General features: G+C 44.6%; 1 protein-coding gene across 1 annotated transcript in view; it reads left to right on the forward strand.

Annotated features, from left to right (window-relative positions):
• The window catches only part of dpf3 (D4, zinc and double PHD fingers, family 3), a 57989-nt gene extending 34329 nt beyond the window's left edge, over positions 1-23660 (forward strand). Inside the window, exons 4-11 of the mRNA XM_038984801.1 lie at positions 1128-1261; positions 1529-1621; positions 2676-2748; positions 7250-7402; positions 10033-10161; positions 14630-14742; positions 16629-16710; positions 21512-23660. Of these exons, the coding sequence (XP_038840729.1) occupies positions 1128-1261; positions 1529-1621; positions 2676-2748; positions 7250-7402; positions 10033-10161; positions 14630-14742; positions 16629-16710; positions 21512-21579 (845 nt within the window). The 3' untranslated portion in view covers positions 21580-23660. The remainder of the gene's footprint in view (positions 1-1127; positions 1262-1528; positions 1622-2675; positions 2749-7249; positions 7403-10032; positions 10162-14629; positions 14743-16628; positions 16711-21511) is intronic.
• Positions 23661-25000: the final 1340 nt, after the last annotated feature.

The raw sequence follows: 25000 nt of genomic DNA on the forward strand, positions 1-25000 counted from the left end.
GCTGGGGGGGGTTGAGGGGGGAGGTTAGAGGAAGAGGGGGAGGAGGAGGTTAGAAGAAGAGGGGGGGAGGTTAGAAGAGAGAGGAGGAGGAGGGAGGTTAGAAGAAGAGGGGGAGGAGGAGGTTAGAAGAAGAGGGGGAGGAGGAGGAGGTTAGAAGAAGAGGGGGAGGAGGGTTAGAAGAAGAGGGGGGAGGTTAGAAGAAGAGGGGGAGGAGGAGGTTAGAAGAAGAGGGGGAGGAGGGAGGTTAGAAGAAGAGGGGGAGGAGGAGGTAAGAAGAAGAGGGGGAGGAGGAGGTTAGAAGAAGAGGGGGGAGGGAGGTTAGAAGAAGAGGGGGGGGGTTAGAAGAAAAGGAGGAGGAGGGAGGTTAGAAGAAGAGGGGGAGGAGGAGGTTAGAAGAAGAGGGGGAGAGGAGGAGTTAGAAGAAGAGGGGAGGAGGGTAAGAAGAAGGGGGGAGGAGGGAGGTTAGAGGGAGGAGGGAGGTTAGAAGAAGAGGAGGGAGGTTAGAAGAAGAGGGAGAGGAAGAGGGGGAGGAGGTCTGAGACCTTGACCTCTGGTGGCGGCGATGAAAAATAAACAGAGTAAAGAAAACAGCCAGACCTCTCCTCCTCTCCCCTCATCCCTCTTTTATCCCCTGAACCTGGTGTATTTCATGTTTTATTGTTTCTGACTCTGACACGACCCCCCTTGGTTTAGACCAATAAGAAACAGCATTGGGAAGGAGACTGGGCATTGGTGCTCTATGATCTCTCTCACTCTCACACACACACACACACACACACACACACACACACACACACACACACACACACACACACACACACACACACACACACACACACACACACACACACACACACACGCACGCAGAGCAGCTGAGGAAGCTGTCTTATGGTAATTTAACTGAGTGATGCTGGCACACATTTATACCTGCTGTAAAGTGTGTATGTTACAAATACAATTTGATTTAATTAGCCACACACACACAGAGCTCAGAGGTGTCAGTGCTGGGCTGGCTAACCGCTAATATAACCAAAACATAAGGCACTGTTTATATCACTATAGTGTTCGCCTGGGAAGATGTGTGCTTGGTTTATACAATAGTCAATTATTCTCTCTCTCTCCCCCAGAGGCAGAGCTGGCCCCTAAGAAGGAGCCCTCCCCAGGAGAGGCCACAGCTCTGGAGACCCTGCTCAGAGGGGAGGGGCTACTGGAGAAGAAGAAAGACATCATCAAGGAGGACGAGACCCTTCTGGAGATACAGGTAACGGCAAGAGAGAGGAGACACACAAAGGGGAAACAGTAGATGGGCCTTATTGGCATAGCATGCAGCCAAATACAATAACTTTACATTTCTTTACATTATAAGATCACACTTTCGACTGTCATGATGGAAACGCAGAGAATTCCTGATGTGTGAATTGTGTCAAATATCTACTTTCTCTCCTCTCACCTTCTGCCCCTTTTTCTGATTTCTCCTCCCCCCCGGTCCTTACCCCTTCCCCCTCCCTCCTGTGTTACTCGTCTATAGAGGGTCTTGGAAGCAGACGAGAATGGGGACGGTTTCCATGACGATGAGGACTTTGAAGTGGACACTCCGAAGAGGAAGCAGAGGAAAGGAAGGGTGAGGGAGTCTCAGAGAAGGGTCTTCTACGACATCAAAAGGAACATCAAATTCAACATACCAATTAGGATCTGGCAAAAAAATACTTGAATCAGTTATAGAACTCATTGCCCTTTATGGTTTTGAGGGGTCCGTGTACAATGTAAAACACCAAATAATGCATGCAGAGCAGAATTAGGCCGATACCTGTTAATTATCAAAATCCAGACGAGACGTTAAATTCTACAACCACCTAAAAGGAAGCAATTCCCAAACCTTCCATAATAAAGCCATCACCTACCAAGATTAACGTGGAGAAGAGTCCCCTAAGCAAGCTGGTCCTGGGGCTCTGTTCACAAACAGACCCCACAGAGCCCCAGGACAATAGCACAATTAGGCCCAACCAAATCATGATAAAACAAAAAGATAATTACTTGACACATTGGAAAGAATTAACAAAAAAACTGAGCAAACTAGAATGCTATTTGGCCCTAAACAGAGAGTACACAGTGACAGAATACCTGACCACTGTGACTGACCCAAACTTAAGGAAAGCTTTGACTATGTACAGACTCAGTGAGCATAGCCTTGCTATTGAGAAAGGCCGCCGTAGGCAGACCTGGCTGTCAAGAGAAGACAGGCTATGTGCACACTGCCCATAAAATGAGGTGGCAACTGAGCTGCACTTCCTAACCTGCCAAATATATGACCATATTAAAGACACATATTTCCCTCAGATTACACAGACCCACAAAGAATTCGAAAACATACCCAATTTTGATAAACTCCCATATCTACTGGGTGAAATACCACAGTGTGCCATCACAGTAGCAAGATTTGTGACCTGTTGCCACAAAAAAAGGGCAACCAGTGAAGAACAAACACCTTTGTAAATACAACCTATATTTATTTGAAATGTATTTTATTCTTTTTGGAACTTTTGTGCGTGTAATATTTTCTGTTCACTTTATATTATTAATTTCACTTGTATTTATTATCTATTTCACTTGCTTTGGCAAAGAGAGAGAGCGAAAGAGGTCTAGTGTGGTGTGACATCATGTATTTGTCTTAACAGGGCAGAGGGTCCAGTCGCAGGAGGACAGAAGCTGCCACCAACGATGATGTGGATAAACCTTACGTCTGCGACAGTAAGACAAAATACAACCACAGACATCTCCTGTAAGATTGTGAATGATGTCTTTTCGGGTAACAGGGTTAGATTGATGACAGGCTGAGACCAGAGTAGCTGGTTCCTGATCGGAAATATTATTGCCACTTATGTAAATCCAAATTTTGAGTCAAAACTTTTTGAGCTCAATTCAATCCGTAGTGCTGAAGATCTGCTTAATGGCATGATTAATGTTCCCCGCGGTCGCAAACGATGTCAGAAAGCTACGGATTGAATCGAACTTTTCTGAATCCCACTTCTAAGAGGAAATGACCTGTTATTGTTTGTTATTAGGTCTTATTGTTGTACTATTATCTGGACATGGTCAGCTGCCTAAGATACACTACATGACCAAAAGTATGTGGACACCTGCTCGTCTAACATCTCATTCCAAAATCATGGGCGTTAATATGGAGTTGGTCCTTCCTTTGCTGCTATAACAGCCTCCACTCTTCTGGGAAGGCTTTCCACTAGATGTTGAAACATTGCTGCAGGGACTTGCTTCCATTCAGCCACAAGAGCATTAGTGAGGTCGGGCACCGATGTTGGCCTGGCTCGATTAGGCCTGGCTCGTAGTCTGCGTTCCAATTCATCCCAAAGGTGTCTGATGGGGTTGAGGTCAGGGCTCTGTGCACGCCAGTCAAGTTCTTCCACACCGATCTCAACAAACCATTTTGGTATGGACTTCGCTTTGTGCACGGTTGCATTGTCTTGCTGAAACAAGGAAAGGGCCTTCCCCAAACTGTTGCCACAAAGTTTGGAAGCACAGAATCTTCTAGAATTTCATTGTGTGCTGTAGCGTTAAGATGTCCGTCGGACTGCCTGATGTTGAAGCGTGATTCCTCACTCCAGAGAACGTGTTTCCAATGGCGACGAGCTTTACCCCACTCCAGCCGACACGTGGCATTTTGCGCGTGGTGATCTGAGGCTTGTGTGCGGCTGCTCTGCCACGGAAACCCATTTCAGGAAGCTCCCGACGAACAGTTATTGTGCTGACGTTGCTTCCAGAGGCAGTTTGGAACTCGGTAGTGAGTGTTGCAACCGAGGACGAACCATATTTACACGCTAGGCGCTTCAGCACTCAGCGGTCCCATTCTTTGAGTTTGTGTGGCCTACCACTTTGCGGCTGAGCCATTGTTGCTCCTAGACGTTTCCACTTCACAGTAACAGCACTTACAGTTGACCGGTGCAGCTCTAGCAAGGCAGAAATTTGACAAACTGACTTGTTGGAAAGGTGCCATCCTGCCACGTTGAAAGTCACTGAGCTCTTCAGGACGGGCCAATGTTTGTCTATGGAGATGTCATGGCTGTGTGCTCGATTTTATACACCTGTCAGCAACGGGTGTGGCTGAAATAGCCGAAATCCACTAATTTGAAGTGGTGTCCACATACTTTTGTGTATATATAGTGTAGCTTCAGATCAATTACCTTATTTGACTTTCCTTGGGGTGAGAGAAGCCCTGTTCCCTCTCTAGCATGTCGGACGTAGCATAGCATGCTACTTCTACCTAAATGAAAACATGGGAGGAACTGGTACTCATGTCATGAGATATTATAGCCTCTTTGAATTGAAACTCTTTATTTTTCTTATTTTTCTTTCTTTCTTTGTTCTTTGTTCTTTTCATGTGCTCTGTGTTCCTTCCTTTCCAGACAGAAACAAACAAAAGCATAACTCAAAAACTGCCGACTCAGGTATCTGGATATGCGTGGCTTCTTTTCTCTGTGTGGCTTCTCTCTAACGACGAGACCAGGGACTAATGGGGTTTGTTTGATTTGAGCTAGCCTGGGTCACGTTCAGACGGGTACACAGTTACACCACATCCAGGCGGGGGAACAGATATGCTTATTTTTAAATGTAGAATATAGAAGGATGTTAGGTCTATACAATATGTTTCTATGTTGCACCCTCCTGAATGGGGCCCTGGCTATCTTTCTGTTTCTGCTTTGGCTAACACTAGCCAAGGATAAAGTAGAAATGCATCTGGCTACCAGCTAAGCCAATCTAAGCAATCTATCGCTATGATGCTTACTAATTGCATAAGCATACGATTCTTGATTCTTAGACCAAAGCAAGCTTGCATGGCGCTAACATAACTTTACGGCGTCTGCTGGTTTGTTATCAAGTTGCTGGGGAAGAATGATCTTTGAGCATCAGCTGAGCTAACGCAGGTTTCTGTAGTGTTGTAACGATGCTGTCACAGACAACCTAACCCTCTGTCACTATGGTTTCTGAGTATCACAGACAACCTAACCCTCTGTCACTATGGTTTCTGAGTATCACAGACAACCTAACCCGCTGTCACTATGGTTTCTGAGTATCACAGACAACCTAACCTGCTGTCACTGTGGTTTCTGGGTATTACAGACAACCTAACCCACTGTCACTGTGGTTTCTGGGTATTACAGACAACCTAACCTGCTGTCACTGTGGTTTCTGGGTATCACAGACAACCTAACCCGCTGTCACTATGGTTTCTGGGTATTACAGACAACCTAACCTGCTGTCACTGTCGTTTCTGGGTATTACAGACAACCTAACCCGCTGTCACTATGGTTTCTGGGTATTACAGACAACCTAACCCGCTGTCACTGTGGTTTCTGGGTATTACAGACAACCTAACCCGCTGTCACTGTGGTTTCTGGGTATTGCAGACAACCTAACCCGCTGTCACTGTGGTTTCTGGGTATTACAGACAACCTAACCCACTGTCACTGAGATGTTACCAGACAACCTAACCCGCTGTCACTATGGTTTCTGGGTATTACAGACAACCTAACCCGCTGTCACTGTGGTTTCTGGGTATTACAGACAACCTAACCCGCTGTCACTGTGGTTTCTGGGTATTACAGACAACCTAACCCGCTGTCACTGAGATGTTACCAGACAACCTAACCTGCTGTCACTGTGATGTTACCAGACAACCTAACCTGCTGTCACTGTGATGTTACCAGACAACCTAACCCGCTGTCACTGTGATGTTACCAGACAACCTAACCTGCTGTCACTGTGATGTTACCAGACAACCTAACCTGCTGTCACTGTGATGTTACCAGACAACCTAACCTGCTGTCACTGTGATGTTACCAGACAACCTAACCTGCTGTCACTGTGATGTTACCAGACAACCTAACCTGCTGTCACTGTGATGTTACCAGACAACCTAACCTGCTGTCACTGTGATGTTACCAGACAACCTGTCACTGTGATGTTACCAGACAACCTAACCTGCTGTCACTATGATGTTACCAGACAACCTAACCTGCTGTCACTATGATGTTACCAGACAACCTAACCTACTGTCACTGCGATGTTACCAGACAACCTAACCTACTGTCACTGCGATGTTACCAGACAACCTAACCTACTGTCACTGCGATGTTACCAGACAACCTAACCTGCTGTCACTGTGATGTTACCAGACAACCTAACCTGCTGTCACTATGATGTTACCAGACAACCTAACCTGCTGTCACTGTGATGTTACCAGACAACCTAACCTGCTGTCACTGTGATGTTACCAGACAACCTGTCACTGTGATGTTACCAGACAACCTAACCTGCTGTCACTGTGATGTTACCAGACAACCTGTCACTGTGATGTTACCAGACAACCTAACCTGCTGTCACTGTGATGTTACCAGACAACCTAACCTACTGTCACTGCGATGTTACCAGACAACCTAACCTACTGTCACTGCGATGTTACCAGACAACCTAACCTGCTGTCACTGTGATGTTACCAGACAACCTAACCTGCTGTCACTGTGATGTTACCAGACAACCTAACCTGCTGTCACTGTGATGTTACCAGACAACCTGTCACTGTGATGTTACCAGACAACCTAACCTGCTGTCACTGTGATGTTACCAGACAACCTAACCTGCTGTCACTGTGATGTTACCAGACAACCTGTCACTGTGATGTTACCAGACAACCTAACCTGCTGTCACTGTGATGTTACCAGACAACCTGTCACTGTGATGTTACCAGACAACCTAACCCACTGTCACTGTGGTTTCTGGGTATTACAGACAACCTAACCTGTGTTAGAAAACAACATTCTCAACAGTGTTCTCAGAGTGGTTACCATTTCCCCACATATTCATTTTTTTACAGTGCTGTGTCTTTCTAGGGAGTCCTTTCATAAAGACGTTGTTAAGGGAACATAGGCTACTATCTTAGTAGGAATGTGCGGCTAAATACGTTCCCTTGTATTGTTGTTAGTTAGATATATAGAAGTGTCAATCCTCTTCAGAAAAAGCCCTCCCCAACAAGATATTGAGAACTTTGTTGACGGTTGGTCCTTCTGTCTTGAAAACTGGCTCGTCTTCAGTAGTGCACACAGTAGCAAAACACTTTTTTTGAAACGGTAAATAAAAATGAGATTTCAGTTTAGAACCATAGTGTTTCCCTCCGTTTCAAAACAATTTCCTCATGTTCTGTGGTTCTAATGTATTCTAATGCTTCTGTGTTCTACAGTCTGTGGCAAGCGCTACAAGAACCGCCCAGGCCTGAGTTACCACTACGCCCACACACACCTGGCAGAGGAGGAAGGGGAGGAGGAGAGGGAGGAAGAGATGCCACCGACCCCGCCACCACACCGACCAGACCCAGACCCAGACAACCACAAACGTAAGAGACCTGACCAGGGTTTAAACTACATGCTTAGTAGTAGTACAGGGTTATAACTTAATGATGGAATGACACCCTATTATCTCTGACCTAGCATACCACTGTTGAATGGAGTGTATTATCTCTGACATAGCATACCACTGTTGAATGGAGTGTATTATCTCTGATATACCACTGTTGAATGGAGTTTATTATCTCTGATATACCACTGTTGAATGGAGTGTATTATCTCTGATATACCACTGTTGAATGGAGTGTATTATCTCTGATATACCACTGTTGAATGCAGTGTATTATCTCTGCCATAAAATACCACTGTTGAATGGAGTGTATTATCTCTGACCTAGCATACCACTGTTGAATGGAGTGTATTATCTCTGCCATACCACTGTTGAATGGAGTGTATTATCTCTGACATACCACTGTTGAATGGAGTGTATTATCTCTGACATACCACTGTTGAATGGAGTGTATTATCTCTGACATACCACTGTTGAATGGAGTGTATTATCTCTGACATAGCATATCACTGTTGAATGGAGTGTATTATCTCTGACATACCACTGTTGAATGGAGTGTATTATCTCTGACATACCACTGTTGAATGGAGTGTATTATCTCTGCCATACCACTGTTGAATGGAGTGTATTATCTCTGCCATACCACTGTTGAATGGAGTGTATTATCTCTGACATAGCACTGTTGAATGGAGTGTATTATCTCTGACATACCACTGTTGAATGGAGTGTATTATCTCTGACATACCACTGTTGAATGGAGTGTATTATCTCTGACATACCACTGTTGAATGGAGTGTATTATCTCTGACATACCACTGTTGAATGGAGTGTATTATCTCTGGCCTAGCATACTACTGTTGAATGGAGTGTACTATCTCTGATATACCACTGTTGAATGGAGTGTATTATCTCTGACATAGCATACCACTGTTGAATGGAGTGTATTATCTCTGACATAGCACTGTTGAATGGAGTGTATTATCTCTGACATACCACTGTTGAATGGAGTGTATTATCTCTGACATACCACTGTTGAATGGAGTGTATTATCTCTGCCATACCACTGTTGAATGGAGTGTATTATCTCTGACATACCACTGTTGAATGGAGTGTACTATCTCTGATATACCACTGTTGAATGGAGTGTATTATCTCTGCCATACCACTGTTGAATGGAGTGTATTATCTCTGCCATACCACTGTCGAATGGAGTGTATTATCTCTGCCATACCACTGTTGAATGGAGTGTATTATCTCTGCCATACCACTGTTGAATGGAGTATATTATCTCTGACATACCACTGTTGAATGGAGTGTACTATCTCTGATATACCACTGTTGAATGGAGTGTATTATCTCTGCCATACCACTGTTGAATGGAGTGTATTATCTCTGACATAGCATACCACTGTTGAATGGAGTGTATTATCTCTGACATACCACTGTTGAATGGAGTGTATTATCTCTGACATAGCATACCACTGTTGAATGGAGTGTATTATCTCTGACATACCACTGTTGAATGGAGTGTATTATCTCTGACATACCACTGTTGAATGGAGTGTATTATCTCTGCCATACCACTGTTGAATGGAGTGTATTATCTCTGCCATACCACTGTTGAATGGAGTGTATTATCTCTGACATACCACTGTTGAATGGAGTGTATTATCTCTGACATACCACTGTTGAATGGAGTGTACTAGATAAGGAATTTGTTTTATTTAACCTTTATTTAACTTGGCAAGTCAGTTAAGAACAAATTCTTATTTACAATGACAGCCTACCAAAATTCAAAAGGCCTCCTGCAGGGACGGGGGCCTGGGATTAAAAATAAAAAATAGATTAAATAATAATATAGGACAAATCCCACATCACGACAAGAAAGACAACACTACATAAAGAGAGACCTAAGACATCAACACAACATGGCAGCAACACAACATGGCAGCAGCACAAAACCGGGTACAAACATTGTTGGGCTCAGAGAACAGCACAAAGGGCAAGATGGCAGAGACAACAATACATCAGGAATAGGATATCATTTGGAATGCTGCCTCGAATTCTCATCTGTCTTCTTGTCCGTCTGTCCTAATGTTACATATAGATGCTCTACATCTCAGAAAGGCCTATACAGATAGATACATGTCTAGTTACTCCTCGTACTGTGTACAGTGGCCTTCAGGAAGTATTCATACCCCTTGACTTATTCCACAAAGCTGTCATCAAGGCAAAGGGTGGCTACTTTTTGAAGAAAATAAAATATATAATTTGATTTGTTTTACACTTATTTGGTTACTACATGACTCCATATGTGTTATTTCATAGTTTTGATGTCTTCACTATTATTCTACAATGTAGAAAATAGTAAAAAGAAAAACCCTTGAATGAGTAGGTGTGTCCAAACTTTTGACTGGTACTGCGTATATATATATATATACACACACTATATATGTTCCTAATGTTTTGTACACTCACTGTGTGTATATATATGTATATATATATATCATATATATCCTACTCCTGTACAGCTCAGAGGGCGGTAGACGGTTCCATCGTTCCTAATGATGAGATACTGTATAGTCATCTATAATTTGTGTTTCCATACAGCTCAGAGGGCGGCAGACGGCTCCATCATCCCTAACGACTACTGTGACTTCTGTCTGGGAGACTCTGACTCCAACAGGAAGACTGGCCAGGCTGAGGAGCTGGTGTCCTGCTCTGACTGCGGACGCTCCGGTGAGTAGACTGCTCTACAGACTGCTCTACAGACTGCACTACAGACTGCACTACAGACTGCACTATAGACTGCACTACAGACTGCACTACAGACTGCACTATAGACTGCTCTACAGACTGCACTGCTGCGTGTCTCTGTTTCAGCAGAGCTGTACGTACTGTAGGAAGGCCAAGCTGTGTCCTTCATGACTAGAGATGACCCACACTTAAAACTGTAAATATATTCTTCTAATATTACACAGTGTAATATAGCCAAGGATGACTTCAGTCTAGTGTTAGAGAAAGTCATGTTTAACCTATATTACTTTGATTCCAATAAACCGATTAGAAATGAAATCACTGAACAGTAGTAGACCAGGGTTGTATCATATCTTCTCTGTTCAGTCGTGAACAGTAAGGAAACAGAGACCCCCAGGATGGGTGATGTGTTTGTGTTGGCCGGAAGAATGGGTGATGTGTTGGCCGGAAGAATGGGTGATGTGTTTCTGTTGGCCGAAAGGATGGGTGATGTGTTTGTGTTGGCCGGGAGGATGGGTGATGTGTTTGTGTTGGCCGAAAGGATGGGTGATGTGTTTGTGTTGGCCGAAAGGATGGGTGATGTGTTTGTGTTGGCCGAAAGGATGGGTGATGTGTTTGTGTTGGCCGAAAGGATGGGTGATGTGTTTGTGTTGGCCAGAAGGATCGGTGATGTGTTTGTGTTGGCCAGAAGGATGGGTGGGTTGGTGAGTGGCCGTTCCCTCTACAGTCTGGTTCCTCTCAAGGTTTCTTCCTACCAAGGGAGTTTGTTTGATTCAATAGTGGTGATTGTCATTGTCTTGTCGATGAGCCTTCTGGTAGTTAGCTCTCTCTGCGCTAGCTGTGTTGTGTTCTTTAGTAAATGATTATTGATAGGGTTCACTCAGCTACTTTCCTCCATGCTACATGAGCTTGTGAACATAATCAGCAACACAACCCTAATGCTTGATAGAAGACTGGAATCCAGGACTGTAAATAGGCCTGTAAATAGGCTGAGGGGTGGAGGTATTTAATTCACAATCAGAAAGGCCTCTCTACCTTTTCATCAATTCAGAGTGATTGCTCATTTCAAACTCATAGCTCACAACTCACACACAGTTCATGTCAGGGAACTTTTTCAGTTGATTGTTGCTTTGCTCACCTGGCTGATATATTCACGCCAGCTGGCCAGGGCCGTGGGGGAGCGAAGACAGATGGGAGCAGGAAGACAGATGGGAGCAGGAAGGCAGGTGGGAGCAGGAAGACAGGTGGGAGCAGGAAGACAGATGGGAGCAGGAAGACAGATGGGAGCAGGAAGACAGATGGGAGCAGGAAGGCAGGTGGGAGCAGGAAGACAGGTGGGAGCAGGAAGGCAGGTGGGAGCAGGAAGACAGGTGGGAGCAGGAAGACAGATGGGAGCAGGAAGGCAGGTGGGAGCAGGAAGACAGGTGGGAGCAGGAAGACAGATGGGAGCAGGAAGGCAGGTGGGAGCAGGAAGACAGGTGGGAGCAGGAAGACAGATGGGAGCAGGAAGGCAGGTGGGAGCAGGAAGACAGGTGGGAGCACGAAGACAGGTGGGAGCAGGAAGACAGGTGGGAGCAGGAAGACAGGTGGGAGCAGGAAGACAGATGGGAGCAGGAAGGCAGGTGGGAGCAGGAAGACAGGTGGGAGCAGGAAGACAGGTGGGAGCAGGAAGGCAGGTGGGAGCAGGAAGACAGGTGGGAGCAGGAAGACAGGAAAGAAGACGAGCGTTCTCGAGGAGTTGTTCTGCGACGCGTCCGAAAGCGAGTCAACCTCTTATGGCTTTGAGGACGTCGAAGCGAGTCAACCTCTTATGGCTTTGAGGACGTCGAAGCGAGTCAACCTCTTATGGCTTTGAGGACGTCGAAGCTGGAGGACATTTTTGTTTTCCGACGATGAAGACAATCGGTGCTGAGACAGAACTCTTTTTCTTGAAAAGCAAAATTCTTTGCAGAAAAACTGCAGCTCCTTTTTGTGTTTTTTTTTACTTTTTGTAGATAGCACTTTGAATAAGTTAGGGAATGTTATTTTTCTACAAAACAAACTCTTGAGAGCAAGGATAGACATCAAGGCATCTGTTGCTGTTTGAGAGAGCTTTTTCTTGGAGCTTTTCTTGTTTTTCCTCTGAAGGAGAATAGCCAGTGCTGTTCTGTATAACATGGATTTAATAATTAACAGATTAATAAATTAAATAACAGAGATTGACTGTCATGACCTAGCCAGGACAGAGACTGACTGTCATGACCTAGCCAGGACAGAGATTGACTATCATGACGTAGCCAGGACAAAGATTGACTGTCATGACCTAGCCAGGACAGAGATTGACTGTCATGACGTAGCCAGGAAAGAGACTGACTGTCATGACCTAGCCAGGACAGAGACTGACTGTCATGACCTAGCCAGGACAGAGACTGACTGTCATGACGTAGCCAGGATAGAGACTGACTGTCATGACGTAGCCAGGATAGAGACTGACTGTCATGATGTAGCCCATAATTCTGCAAAAATATCCTTCATGTACAATGCAAAACCCCAAATAATGCAGAGCAGAATTAGGCCGATACCCGCTAATTATCAACATCCAGAAAATAGTTCAATTCTACAACCACCTAAAAGGAAGCGATGCCCACACTTTCCACCACAAAGCCCTCACCTACAGAGAGATGAACCTAGCGAAGAGACCCCTCAGCCAGCTGGTTCTGGGGCTCTGTTCACAGACCCCACAGAGCCTCAGGACAGCAACACAATTAGACCCAACCAAATTATGAGAAAACAAAAAGATAACTATTTGAAACACTAGATAGAATCAACCAAAAAAACTGAGCAAACTAGAATGCTATTTGGCCCTAAACAGAGAGTACACAGTGGCAGAATACCTGACCATTGTGACTGACCCAAATTTAAGGAACGCTTTGACTATGTACAGACTCAGTGAGCATAGCCTTGCTATTGAGAAAGGTCGCCGTAGGCAGACATGGCTCTCAAGAGAAGACAGGCTATGTGCACACTGCCCACAAAATGAGGTGGAAACTGAGCTGCACTTCCTAACCTCCTGCCAAATGCATGACCATATTAGAAACACATATTTCCCTCAGATTACACAGACCCACAAAGAATTTGAAAATAAATCAAACATTAATAAACTCCCATATCTGTTAGGCGAAATACGGCAATGTGACATCACAGCGGTAAGATCTTTGACCCGTTACCATTAACACAGGGCAACCAGTGAAGAACAAACAACATTGTAAATACAACCAATATTTATCTGTTTACTTCCCCTAGTATTCATACTACAACTATTTACACATTGTTAAAAACACTGTACGTATCACATTTAGTTTCTTTTCACTTTTGTTTGTTTATTTCACTTACTTTGGCGATGTAAACACGTTTCCCAATAAAGCCCGGTATGAGAGAGTTGGTTGCATGCCCGGTCCAATGATTGTCTCTGCCAGGACTGTTTGGTTTCAGAGAGATGAGTGCTTATGGCTCATGTATGGCTCATTGATATCCCATTGACGCTGATGAGAACTCACTTGTGGTTTTATGAATGGGTAACGTGTGTTATTGTGGTTTTATGAATGGGTAACGTGTGTTATTGTGGTTTTATGAATGGGTAACGTGTGTTATTGTGGTTTTATGAATGGGTAACGTGTGTTATTGTGGTTTTATGAATGGGTAACGTGTGTTATTGTGGTTTTATGAATGGGTAACGTGTGTTATTGTGACAACTCCATTATAGTAAAGTAGGCCAGTCACAAGCCTGCTATATACCTAAGTCAGAAACATTTTTGTGTATTTTTGTATTGTGATTTTAGCCACAACTTGTCATAGACTTATGAATGACTGAGGAGAGAAACAGATACCTATTTTTGCTTTATTCATTTAACATATAGTAGAACTTATTGACCATTATTGCAGTTTATAAAACAAATCAGAGCTGTTGTGTGTTTCTGCATTGAGTTGTAATGTAAATGAGTCATCTGTCTCTTTCTCCCTCCTTCCCTCCCTCCCTCCCTCCCTTCCTTCCTTCCCTCCCTTCCTTCCTTCCTTCCTCCATCCCTTCCTTCCTTCCTTCCTTCCTTCCTTCCTTCCTTCCTTCCTTCCTTCCTTCCTTCCTTCCTTCCTTCCTTCCTTCCTCCCTCCCTCCCTCCCTCCCTTCCTTCCTTCCTTCCTTCCTTCCTCCCTCCCTCCCTATCTCCCTCCTTTCCTTCCTTCCTTCCTTCCTTCCTTCCTTCCTTCCTTCCTTCCTTCCTTCCTTCCTTCCTTCCTTCCCTCTCTCCCTCCTTCCTCCCTCCCTCCCTCCCTTCCTTCCTTCCTTCCTTCCTTCCTTCCTTCCTTCCTTCCTTCCTTCCTTCCTTCCTTCCTTCCTTCTCTCCCTCCTTCCCTCCTTCCCTCCCTCCCTCTCTCCCTCCCTCCTTCCTTCCTTCCTTCCTCCCTCCCTCCCCAGGCCACCCTACCTGTCTGCAGTTCACAGACAACATGATGACGGCAGTGAAGACCTACCAGTGGCAGTGCATCGAGTGCAAGTCCTGCAGTCTCTGCGGCACCTCCGAGAACGACGTAAGTGCGATGAATAACCGTTCCTAGACCTGTGCCTGTATTCAAAGTGTGCCTACTCTGAGACTCTCTGCTCTGGGCCCACAATACTCCTTAAGACTGGAGACTCTAGTTAGCTCCCATAACTACCTAGCCTTTAGCTCAGTGGGCTACCATTGTCTCGAGAGGCATTATGTCAGTTCACAGTGGAAGGGATTTAGCATTGTGTCAGTTGTATTATGTCTGTGATGTGGTGTTGTGTCAGGTATCACCCTGCTTCAGTTACCACCCTGCTTCAGTTACCACCCTGTGTCAGTTACCACCCTGCTTCAGTTACCACCCTGCTTCAGTTACCACTCTGTGTCAGTTGTATTATGTCTGTGATGTGGTGTTGTGTCAGGTATCACCCTGCTTCAGTTACCACCCTGTGTCAGTTACCATCCTGCTTCAGTTACCACCCTGTGTCAGTTACCATCCTGCTTCAGTTACCACCTTGTGTCAGTTACCACCCTGCTTCAGTTAACACATTGTGTCAGTTACCACCCTGCTTCAGTTAACACATTGTGTCAGTTACCACATTGTGTCAGTTACCACCCTGTGTCAGTTACCACCCTGTGTCAGTTACCACCCTGTGTCAGTTACCACCCTGTGTCAGTTACCACATTGTGTCAGTTGCCACATTGTGTCAGTTACCACATTGTGTCAGTTGCCACATTGTGTCAGTTGCCACCCTGTGTCAGTTACCACCCTGTGTCAGTTACCACATTGTGTCAGTTGCCACATTGTGTCAGTTACCACATTGTGTCAGTTGCCACATTATGTCAGTTGCCACATTGTGTCAGTTGCCACCCTGTGTCAGTTACCACCCTGTGTCAGTTACCACATTGTGTCAGTTACCACATTGTGTCAGTTGCCACATTATGTCAGTTGCCACATTGTGTCAGTTGCCACCCTGTGTCAGTTACCACCCTGTGTCAGTTACCACATTGTGTCAGTTACCACATTGTGTCAGTTGCCACATTATGTCAGTTACCACATTGTGTCAGTTACCACATTGTGTCAGTTACCACATTGTGTCAGTTGCCACCCTGTGTCAGTTACCACATTGTGTCAGTTACCACATTGTGTCAGTTGCCACATTATGTCAGTTGCCACATTGTGTCAGTTGCCACCCTATGTCAGTTGCCACATTATGTCAGTTGCCACATTATGTCAGTTGCCACATTGTGTCAGTTGCCACATTGTGTCAGTTGCCACCCTGTGTCAGTTACCACATTATGTCAGTTGCCACCCTGTGTCAGTTACCACATTGTGTCAGTTACCACATTGTGTCCGTTGCCACCCTGCTTCGGTTACCACCCCGCTTCAGTTACCACCCTGTGTCTGTTATCACCCTGTGTCTGTTGCCACCATGTGTCTGTTATCACCTGTGTCTGTTATCACCCTGTGTCTGTTACCACCCTGTGTCTGTTATCACCCTGTGTCTGTTATCACCCTGTGTCTGTTACCACCCTGTATCTGTTATCACCCTGTGTCTGTTATCACCCCGTGTCAGTTATCGCCATGTGTCAGTTGTCACCCTGTGTCTGTTATCACCCCGTGTCAGTTATCGCCATGTGTCAGTTGTCACCCTGTGTCTGTTATCACCCTGTGTCTGATACCACATTGTGTCAGTTACCACCCTGTGTCTGTTATCACCCTGTATCTGTTACCACATTGTGTCAGTTACCACACTGTGTCAGTTACCACCCTGTGTCAGTTACCGGTCTGTGTCAGTTACCACACTGTGTCTGTTATCACCATGTGTCAGTTATCACCATGTGTCAGTTACCACATTGTGTCTGTTATCACCCTGTGTCAGTTACCACTATCTTGAGAAGTGAGTTAACATTGTGTGTTTGTCCCTGTAGGATCAGCTGTTGTTCTGTGACGACTGTGACAGAGGATACCACATGTACTGTCTGAAACCCCCCATGACCAAACCTCCTGAAGGTAAGACCACTGGACGGTGTAGTATACATTATACAGACTGATAGTAGGACTGGACGGTGTAGTATACAGTATACAGACTGATAGTAGGACTGGACGGTGTAGTATACAGACTGATAGTAGGACAGGACGGTGTAGTATACATTATACAGACTGATAGTAGGACTGGACGGTGTAGTATACAGTATACAGACTGATAGTAGGACTGGACGGTGTAGTATACAGTATACAGACTGATAGTAGGACAGGACGGTGTAGTATCTATTATACAGACTGATAGTAGGACAGGACGGTGTAGTATACAGTATACAGACTGATAGTAGGACTGGACGGTGTAGTATACAGACTGATAGTAGGACTGGACGGTGTAGTATACAGACTGATAGTAGGACTGGACGGTGTAGTATACAGTATACAGACTGATAGTAGGACAGGACGGTGTAGTATACAGTATACAGACTGATAGTAGGACTGTACGGTGTAGTATACATTATACAGACTGATAGTAGGACTGGACGGTGTAGTATACAGACTGATAGTAGGACAGGACGGTGTAGTATACAGTATACAGACTGATAGTAGGACTGGACGGTGTAGTATACAGACTGATAGTAGGACTAGACGGTGTAGTATACAGTATACAGACTGATAGTAGGACTAGACGGTGTAGTATACAGTATACAGACTGATAGTAGGACTGGACGGTGTAGTATACAGACTGATAGTAGGACTGGACGGTGTAGTATACAGACTGATAGTAGGACTGGACGGTGTAGTATACAGACTGATAGTAGGACAGGACGGTGTAGTATACAGTATACAGACTGATAGTAGGACAGGACAGTGTAGTATACAGTATACAGACTGATAGTAGGACTGGACGGTGTAGTATACAGACTGATAGTAGGACTGGACGGTGTAGTATACAGACTGATAGTAGGACTGGACGGTGTAGTATACATTATACAGACTGATAGTAGGACTGGACGGTGTAGTATAGAGACTGATAGTAGGACTGGACGGTGTAGTATACAGACTGATAGTAGGACTGGACGGTGTAGTATACATTATACAGACTGATAGTAGGACTGGTGTAGTATACAGTATACAGACTGATAGTAGGACTGGACGGTGTAGTATACAGACTGATAGTAGGACAGGACGGTGTAGTATACATTATACAGACTGATAGTAGGACTGGACGGTGTAGTATACAGACTGATAATAGGACAGGACGGTGTAGTATACAGTATACAGACTGATAGTAGGACTGGACGGTGTAGTATACAGTATACAGACTGATAGTAGGACAGGACGGTGTAGTATACAGACTGATAGTAGGACTGGACGGTGTAGTATACAGACTGATAGTAGGACTGGACGGTGTAGTATACATTATACAGACTGATAGTAGGACTGGTGTAGTATACAGTATACAGACTGATAGTAGGACTGGACGGTGTAGTATACAGACTGATAGTAGGACAGGACGGTGTAGTATACAGTATACAGACTGATAGTAGGACAGGACGGTGTAGTATACAGTATACAGACTGATAGTAGGACTGGACGGTGTAGTATACAGACTGATAGTAGGACAGGACGGTGTAGTATACAGTATACAGACTGATAGTAGGACTGGACGGTGTAGTATACAGTATACAGACTGATAGTAGGACTGGACGGTGTAGTATACATTATACAGACTGATAGTAGGACAGGACGGTGTAGTATACAGTATACAGACTGATAGTAGGACAGGACGGTGTAGTATACATTATACAGACTGATAGTAGGACTGGACGGTGTAGTATACAGACTGATAGTAGGACAGGACGGTGTAGTATACATTATACAGACTGATAGTAGGACTGGACGGTGTAGTATACAGTATACAGACTGATAGTAGGACTGGACGGTGTAGTATACAGACTGATAGTAGGACAGGACGGTGTAGTATACAGTATACAGACTGATAGTAGGACTAGACGGTGTAGTATACATTATACAGACTGATAGTAGGACTGGACGGTGTAGTATACAGACTGATAGTAGGACAGGACGGTGTAGTATACATTATACAGACTGATAGTAGGACTGGACGGTGTAGTATACAGACTGATAGTAGGACAGGACGGTGTAGTATACAGTATACAGACTGATAGTAGGACAGGACGGTGTAGTATACATTATACAGACTGATAGTAGGACTAGACGGTGTAGTATACATTATACAGACTGATAGTAGGACTGGACGGTGTAGTATACAGACTGATAGTAGGACAGGACGGTGTAGTATACATTATACAGACTGATAGTAGGACTGGACGGTGTAGTATACAGACTGATAGTAGGACAGGACGGTGTAGTATACAGTATACAGACTGATAGTAGGACTGGACGGTGTAGTATACAGTATACAGACTGATAGTAGGACTGGACGGTGTAGTATACAGTATACAGACTGATAGTAGGACTAGACGGTGTAGTATACATTATACAGACTGATAGTAGGACTGGACGGTGTAGTATACATTATACAGACTGATAGTAGGACAGGACGGTGTAGTATACAGTATACAGACTGATAGTAGGACAGGACGGTGTAGTATACAGTATACAGACTGATAGTAGGACAGGACGGTGTAGTATACAGTATACAGACTGATAGTAGGACAGGACGGTGTAGTATACATTATACAGACTGATAGTAGGACAGGACGGTGTAGTATACAGTATACAGACTGATAGTAGGACTGGACGGTGTAGTATACAGATTGATAGTAGGACTGGACGGTGTAGTATACAGTATACAGACTGATAGTAGGACTGGACGGTGTAGTATACAGATTGATAGTAGGACAGGACGGTGTAGTATACATTATACAGACTGATAGTAGAACTGGACGGTGTAGTATCTATTATACAGACTGATAGTAGGACTGGACGGTGTAGTATACAGTATACAGACTGATAGTAGGACTGGACGGTGTAGTATACAGTATACAGACTGATAGTAGGACTGGACGGTGTAGTATACATTATACAGACTGATAGTAGGACTGGACGGTGTAGTATACATTATACAGACTGATAGTAGGACAGGACGGTGTAGTATACAGTATACAGACTGATAGTAGGACTAGACGGTGTAGTATACAGACTGATAGTAGGACTGGACGGTGTAGTATACATTATGCAGACTGATAGTAGGACTGGACGGTGTAGTATACAGTATACAGACTGATAGTAGGACTGGACAGTGTAGTATACAGACTGATAGTAGGACTGGACGGTGTAGTATACATTATACAGACTGATAGTAGGACAGGACGGTGTAGTATACATTATACAGACTGATAGTAGGACAGGACGGTGTAGTATACAGTATACAGACTGATAGTAGGACAGGACGGTGTAGTATACATTATACAGACTGATAGTAGGACTGGACGGTGTAGTATACAGTATACAGACTGATAGTAGGACAGGACGGTGTAGTATACAGTATACAGACTGATAGTAGGACTAGACGGTGTAGTATACAGTATACAGACTGATAGTAGGACTAGACGGTGTAGTATACAGTATACAGACTGATAGTAGGACAGGACACACAGCTCAGTGTTAATACACACAGTCTCTCTGTTGGCCTGACGTACAGTCTCACCGGGAGACTTGGAGTGTGGCAGAGAGTTCCGGAACAATGTTTTTAAACGTCGAGACATTAAACAGAGGCACAGAACTAACAACTACCAGCACATGAACAGAACGTTGCACTTCCTGTCCACAACAAGAAGATCAAGTGTCTTGACTCACATCTCTCCCCCCTCTTCTCTCCCCCCTCTCTCTCTCTCTCCCCCCTCTTCTCTCCCCCCTCTTCTCTCCCCCCTCTTCTCTCCCCCCTCTTCTCTCCCCCCTCTTCTCTCCCCCCTCCTCTCCCCCCTCTCTCTCTCTCCCCCCTCCTCTCTACATCGCTCTCTCTCTCTCCCCCCTCCTCTCTACATCGCTCTCTCTCTCTCTCCCCCCTCTCAATATCGCTCTCTCCCCCCTCCTCTCTACATCGCTCTCTCTCTCTCCCCTCCTCCTCTCTACATCGCTCTCTCTCTCTCTCCCCCCTCTCAATATCGCTCTCTCCCCCCTCCTCTCTACATCGCTCTCTCTCTCTCCCCCTCTCTACATCGCTCTCTCTCCCCCCTCCTTCTCTCTCTACATCTCTCTCTCTCTCCTACCCTCCTCTCTCTCTCCCCCCTCTCTACATCTCTCTCTCTCCCCCCCTCCTCTCTACATCTCTCTCTCCATCCCCCTCTCTACATCTCTCTCCCCATCTCTCTCTCCCCCCTCCTCTCTACATCTCTCTCTCTCCCCCTCCTCTCTCTTTCTCCCCCCGCCTCTCTACATCTCTCTCTCTCTCTCTCCCCCCCTCCTCTCTACATCTCCCCCCTCCTCATCTCTCTGTTCCCCCCCCCCTCTACATCTCTCTCTCTCCACCCCCCTCTCTACATCTCTCTCTCCATCCCCCTCTCTACATCTCTCTCTCCCCCCTCCTCTCTACATCTCTCTCTCCCCCCTCCTCTCTCTTTCTCCCCCCGCCTCTCTACATCTCTCTCTTTCTCCCCCTCCTCTCTACATCTCCCCCTTCCTCCTCTCTCTCTCCCCCCCTCCTCTCTACATCTCCCCCTCCTCCTCTCTCTGTTCCCCCCTCCTCTCTACATCTCTCTCTCTCCCCCCTCCTCTCTACATCTCCCCCTCCTCCTCTCTCTGTTCCCCCCTCCTCTCTACATCTCTCTCTCTCTCTCTCTAGGGAGCTGGAGCTGTCACCTGTGTTTGGATCTGTTGAAGGACAAGGCCTCAGCCTATGAAGAGCCATAGCATCACACACACTGACACCATAATGGATTTACAGGCTCAGGGCGTAACGTTCAGTCTCACCTCGTTCACTTTCTCAGTTTCTTGTGTGAGGAGAAAGTGCTACCCTCTACCTCTGAAATGGAGACACAACCCTACAGATGCAACACTTCTACAACATGCAATCCTTATCTGCCAATCAGTTCTCTACCTCACAACTTCACAACCAACCACAGACAGAACCCAACAGGCAAACAGCCAATTACATTCCACCAATGATTTACCGGGGTATCATGTGATGTCATAATTAAGCGACATAGGTCAGGACCACTTTGAACCAAAATGTCATGCTGTGCTATAAAAATTTAAATACACACAAAGAATAGTAATTAGTTTAAATGGTAATCTGGTTCCACGGTGTTTGACACTGCTGTTGTACCATATAGTCTCTTGACCGTTAGCTAACTAGAGATGTTCTGTTTTAGCTGAGATCAAAAAAACACTTATGTGCCTAACAAGGAGAGTTTGTGTCTGTTTGACAAACATTTCGTTTTCCAGTCCCGTCCTTGTTTAGATTTCACGGTGACGTTCTTTCATATTGCACCAAGACATATTAACTATTTGAAATAGCATTAATCACAGGACTTGTCAAACATAGTTTTTTATCTAGGTGGAACGCTATCCCCCCTTAGGGGTCATTGCAGCCATTATTTTATATTTTAGTTGGATCTTTAGCAAGGTTTTTTTTAAATCCCAGTTTGTGGTTACTAGGATACCAAGTATCCAATGACAACGATCTAAACAGTTATTCATTTAAAACGGGTCGAAATGTCTGGTTGTTGTGACTGTTGCTGTGGACGGATGTTTGATAGAGAAAGCAACGCAAAACGGTGGCAGGCGTGTTCCACTTCAGAGTCTGCTATCTAAATCACCTTTCATGTTACCAGACGAGAGGTTCTGCATGTCGTTTCATAAAAATAATTTGAAGATTGATCATGTAGGACATTGGGACAGTATAGGACTGCATCCATAGACCGTAGAGAGACATATTCACACTGGGTCACAGACATATACAAAACACATACCTCGTAGCTCTACCACCACGTTTCAGTCGGTGAATGGTACAAGGCTATCGTTCAACTGGCGTGTGGGATACCTCGCATTCTCCACGTGTAATGCGTCCGTTTTTTTTGTACATTTGTATTTTATGTATTAGTAAATGTCAACTTGTTTTATAGGTTTCCCTTCCACTTTGTATATCATTCAAAACTTTTAATGTAAAACTCCAAATTATTATATGATGATTCACGTTCTTCCCACGTGAACATGATGTCAATAGATTGCACTGAACACGGTCATTATAGATGACATTATAGGACTATTGGATAGATGTAAAAGAACACAGAAAACGTGAACACAATCCTGAAACAGTGGTAGAAGACCTGAAATAGTTTTTAGCGATGTTGTTTTAAAAAAAAAAAAAATTAAAAAAGGAGAAAAAAAAAGTATTTAATGCTAAAATGAATGACGGCGTCATGACTGGAAATGTCTTACAGCTATTTTCTTATTTTGTTTTGTGCTTTTGTGTTTGATATTGTTTCTCCTCAGACAATCATGAAGTAGACTAGATACTGCATATTGCTTGAGTCCCAAATGGCACCCTATTCCCTATATAGTGCACTACTTTTGACCAAAGACCTATGGGCCCTTGTTAACAATAGTGCACTACTTTTGACCAAAGACCTATGGGCCCTTGTTAACAATAGTGCCCTACTTTTGACCAAAGACCTATGGGCCCTTGTTAACAATAGTGCACTAATATAAGGAATAGGATGGCCGTTTTGAGATGCATCCATGATGTTAATTAACAGAGTGGTTTCCTTGTTTTCACCCCTAATGTGGGCAGTTTTAACAACTTCCTGTTTATATCACCATGCCAACTTCACACTCTTGAAAAATATGTGTGTCAATATAATTTTGTTTTATATTGGAGACCATCAATTATATATGGATATTATTTTGTGTCGGTTTTGGGTACTTTGTTAAAAGTTTGAATGTATGTTTTAGTTTTTTGTGTTGAAATAAAGATTTAGTCCTTGGTTATACTCTTGACTAATTCCTTTGTTTGAGCTGCTTGGTGATATCGCTCAGAGATCTGTTTGACCTTTAGTTGAATGTGTTGTGGCATAAGAGCATCCCGCTAAAAATGACTACAATGTAAATATCTGTAAAACCTCTCAGTTTAGTGCAGGTCGCGGTCAAAACTAGGCATCTACTGGCTCCATTTTGTAGACGTATGGTTCTCACCCTCACATGGCACATGAGTGTTTAGTATTTACTTCTCTCTCTGCACATTTATACTCCTATTCCTTCTCTGTGATCATTACAGACAGGGGACAGTTTGTTGTGTCGTAAAGTTAAACCATCCAAGGCTTTGTAACCTTGATATGTATCAGTAAGAGCTCGGGGTCAAGGCTTTGTAACCTTGATATATATCAGTAAGAGCTCGGGGTCAAGGCTTTGTAACCTTGATATGTATCAGTAAGAGCTCGGGGTCAAGGCTTTGTAACCTTGATATATATCAGTAAGAGCTCGGGGTCATGGCTTTGTAACCTTGATATATATCAGTAAGAGCTCGGGGTCATTCAGTGACTACATTTTTTTAGTCTTCACTCACAATTACATCCTTGTTTTTCAGGCCTGACCTCTGACCTCTCTATAATAGTCCTGTGTGACCCCTGCTTTCCCTGACTAGTAGTCTTCCTGAGCATGTTGAGAACCTTAGGGCCAGTCTGTTTGTGGTATCAGGACTTCCTGAGCATGTTGAGAACCTTAGTGCCAGTCTGTTTGTGGTATCAGGTCTTCCTGAGCATGTTGAGAACCTTAGTGCCAGTCTGTTTGTGGTATCAGGTCTTCCTGAGCATGTTGAGAACCTTAGGGCCAGTCTGTTTGTGGTATCAGGTCTTCCTGAGCATGTTGAGAACCTTAGGGCCAGTCTGTTTGTGGTATCAGGTCTTCCTGAGCATGTTGAGAACCTTAGGGCCAGTCTGTTTGTGGTATCAGGACTTCCTGAGCATGTTGAGAACCTTAGTGCCAGTCTGTTTGTGGTATCAGGTCTTCCTGAGCATGTTGAGAACCTTAGGGCCAGTCTGTTTGTGGTATCAGGTCTTCCTGAGCATGTTGAGAACCTTAGGGCCAGTCTGTTTGTGGTATCAGGTCTTCCTGAGCATGTTGAGAACCTTAGGGCCAGTCTGTTTGTGGTATCAGGTCTTCCTGAGCATGTTGAGAACCTTAGGGCCAGTCTGTTTGTGGTATCAGGTCTTCCTGAGCATGTTGAGAACCTTAGGGCCAGTCTGTTTGTGGTATCAGGACTTCCTGAGCATGTTGAGAACCTTAGGGCCAGTCTGTTTGTGGTATCAGGTCTTCCTGAGCATGTTGAGAACCT

The sequence above is a fragment of the Salvelinus namaycush genome, unplaced genomic scaffold, assembly GCF_016432855.1.
Source record: "Salvelinus namaycush isolate Seneca unplaced genomic scaffold, SaNama_1.0 Scaffold267, whole genome shotgun sequence".
Classification (NCBI taxonomy): Eukaryota; Metazoa; Chordata; class Actinopteri; order Salmoniformes; family Salmonidae; genus Salvelinus; species Salvelinus namaycush.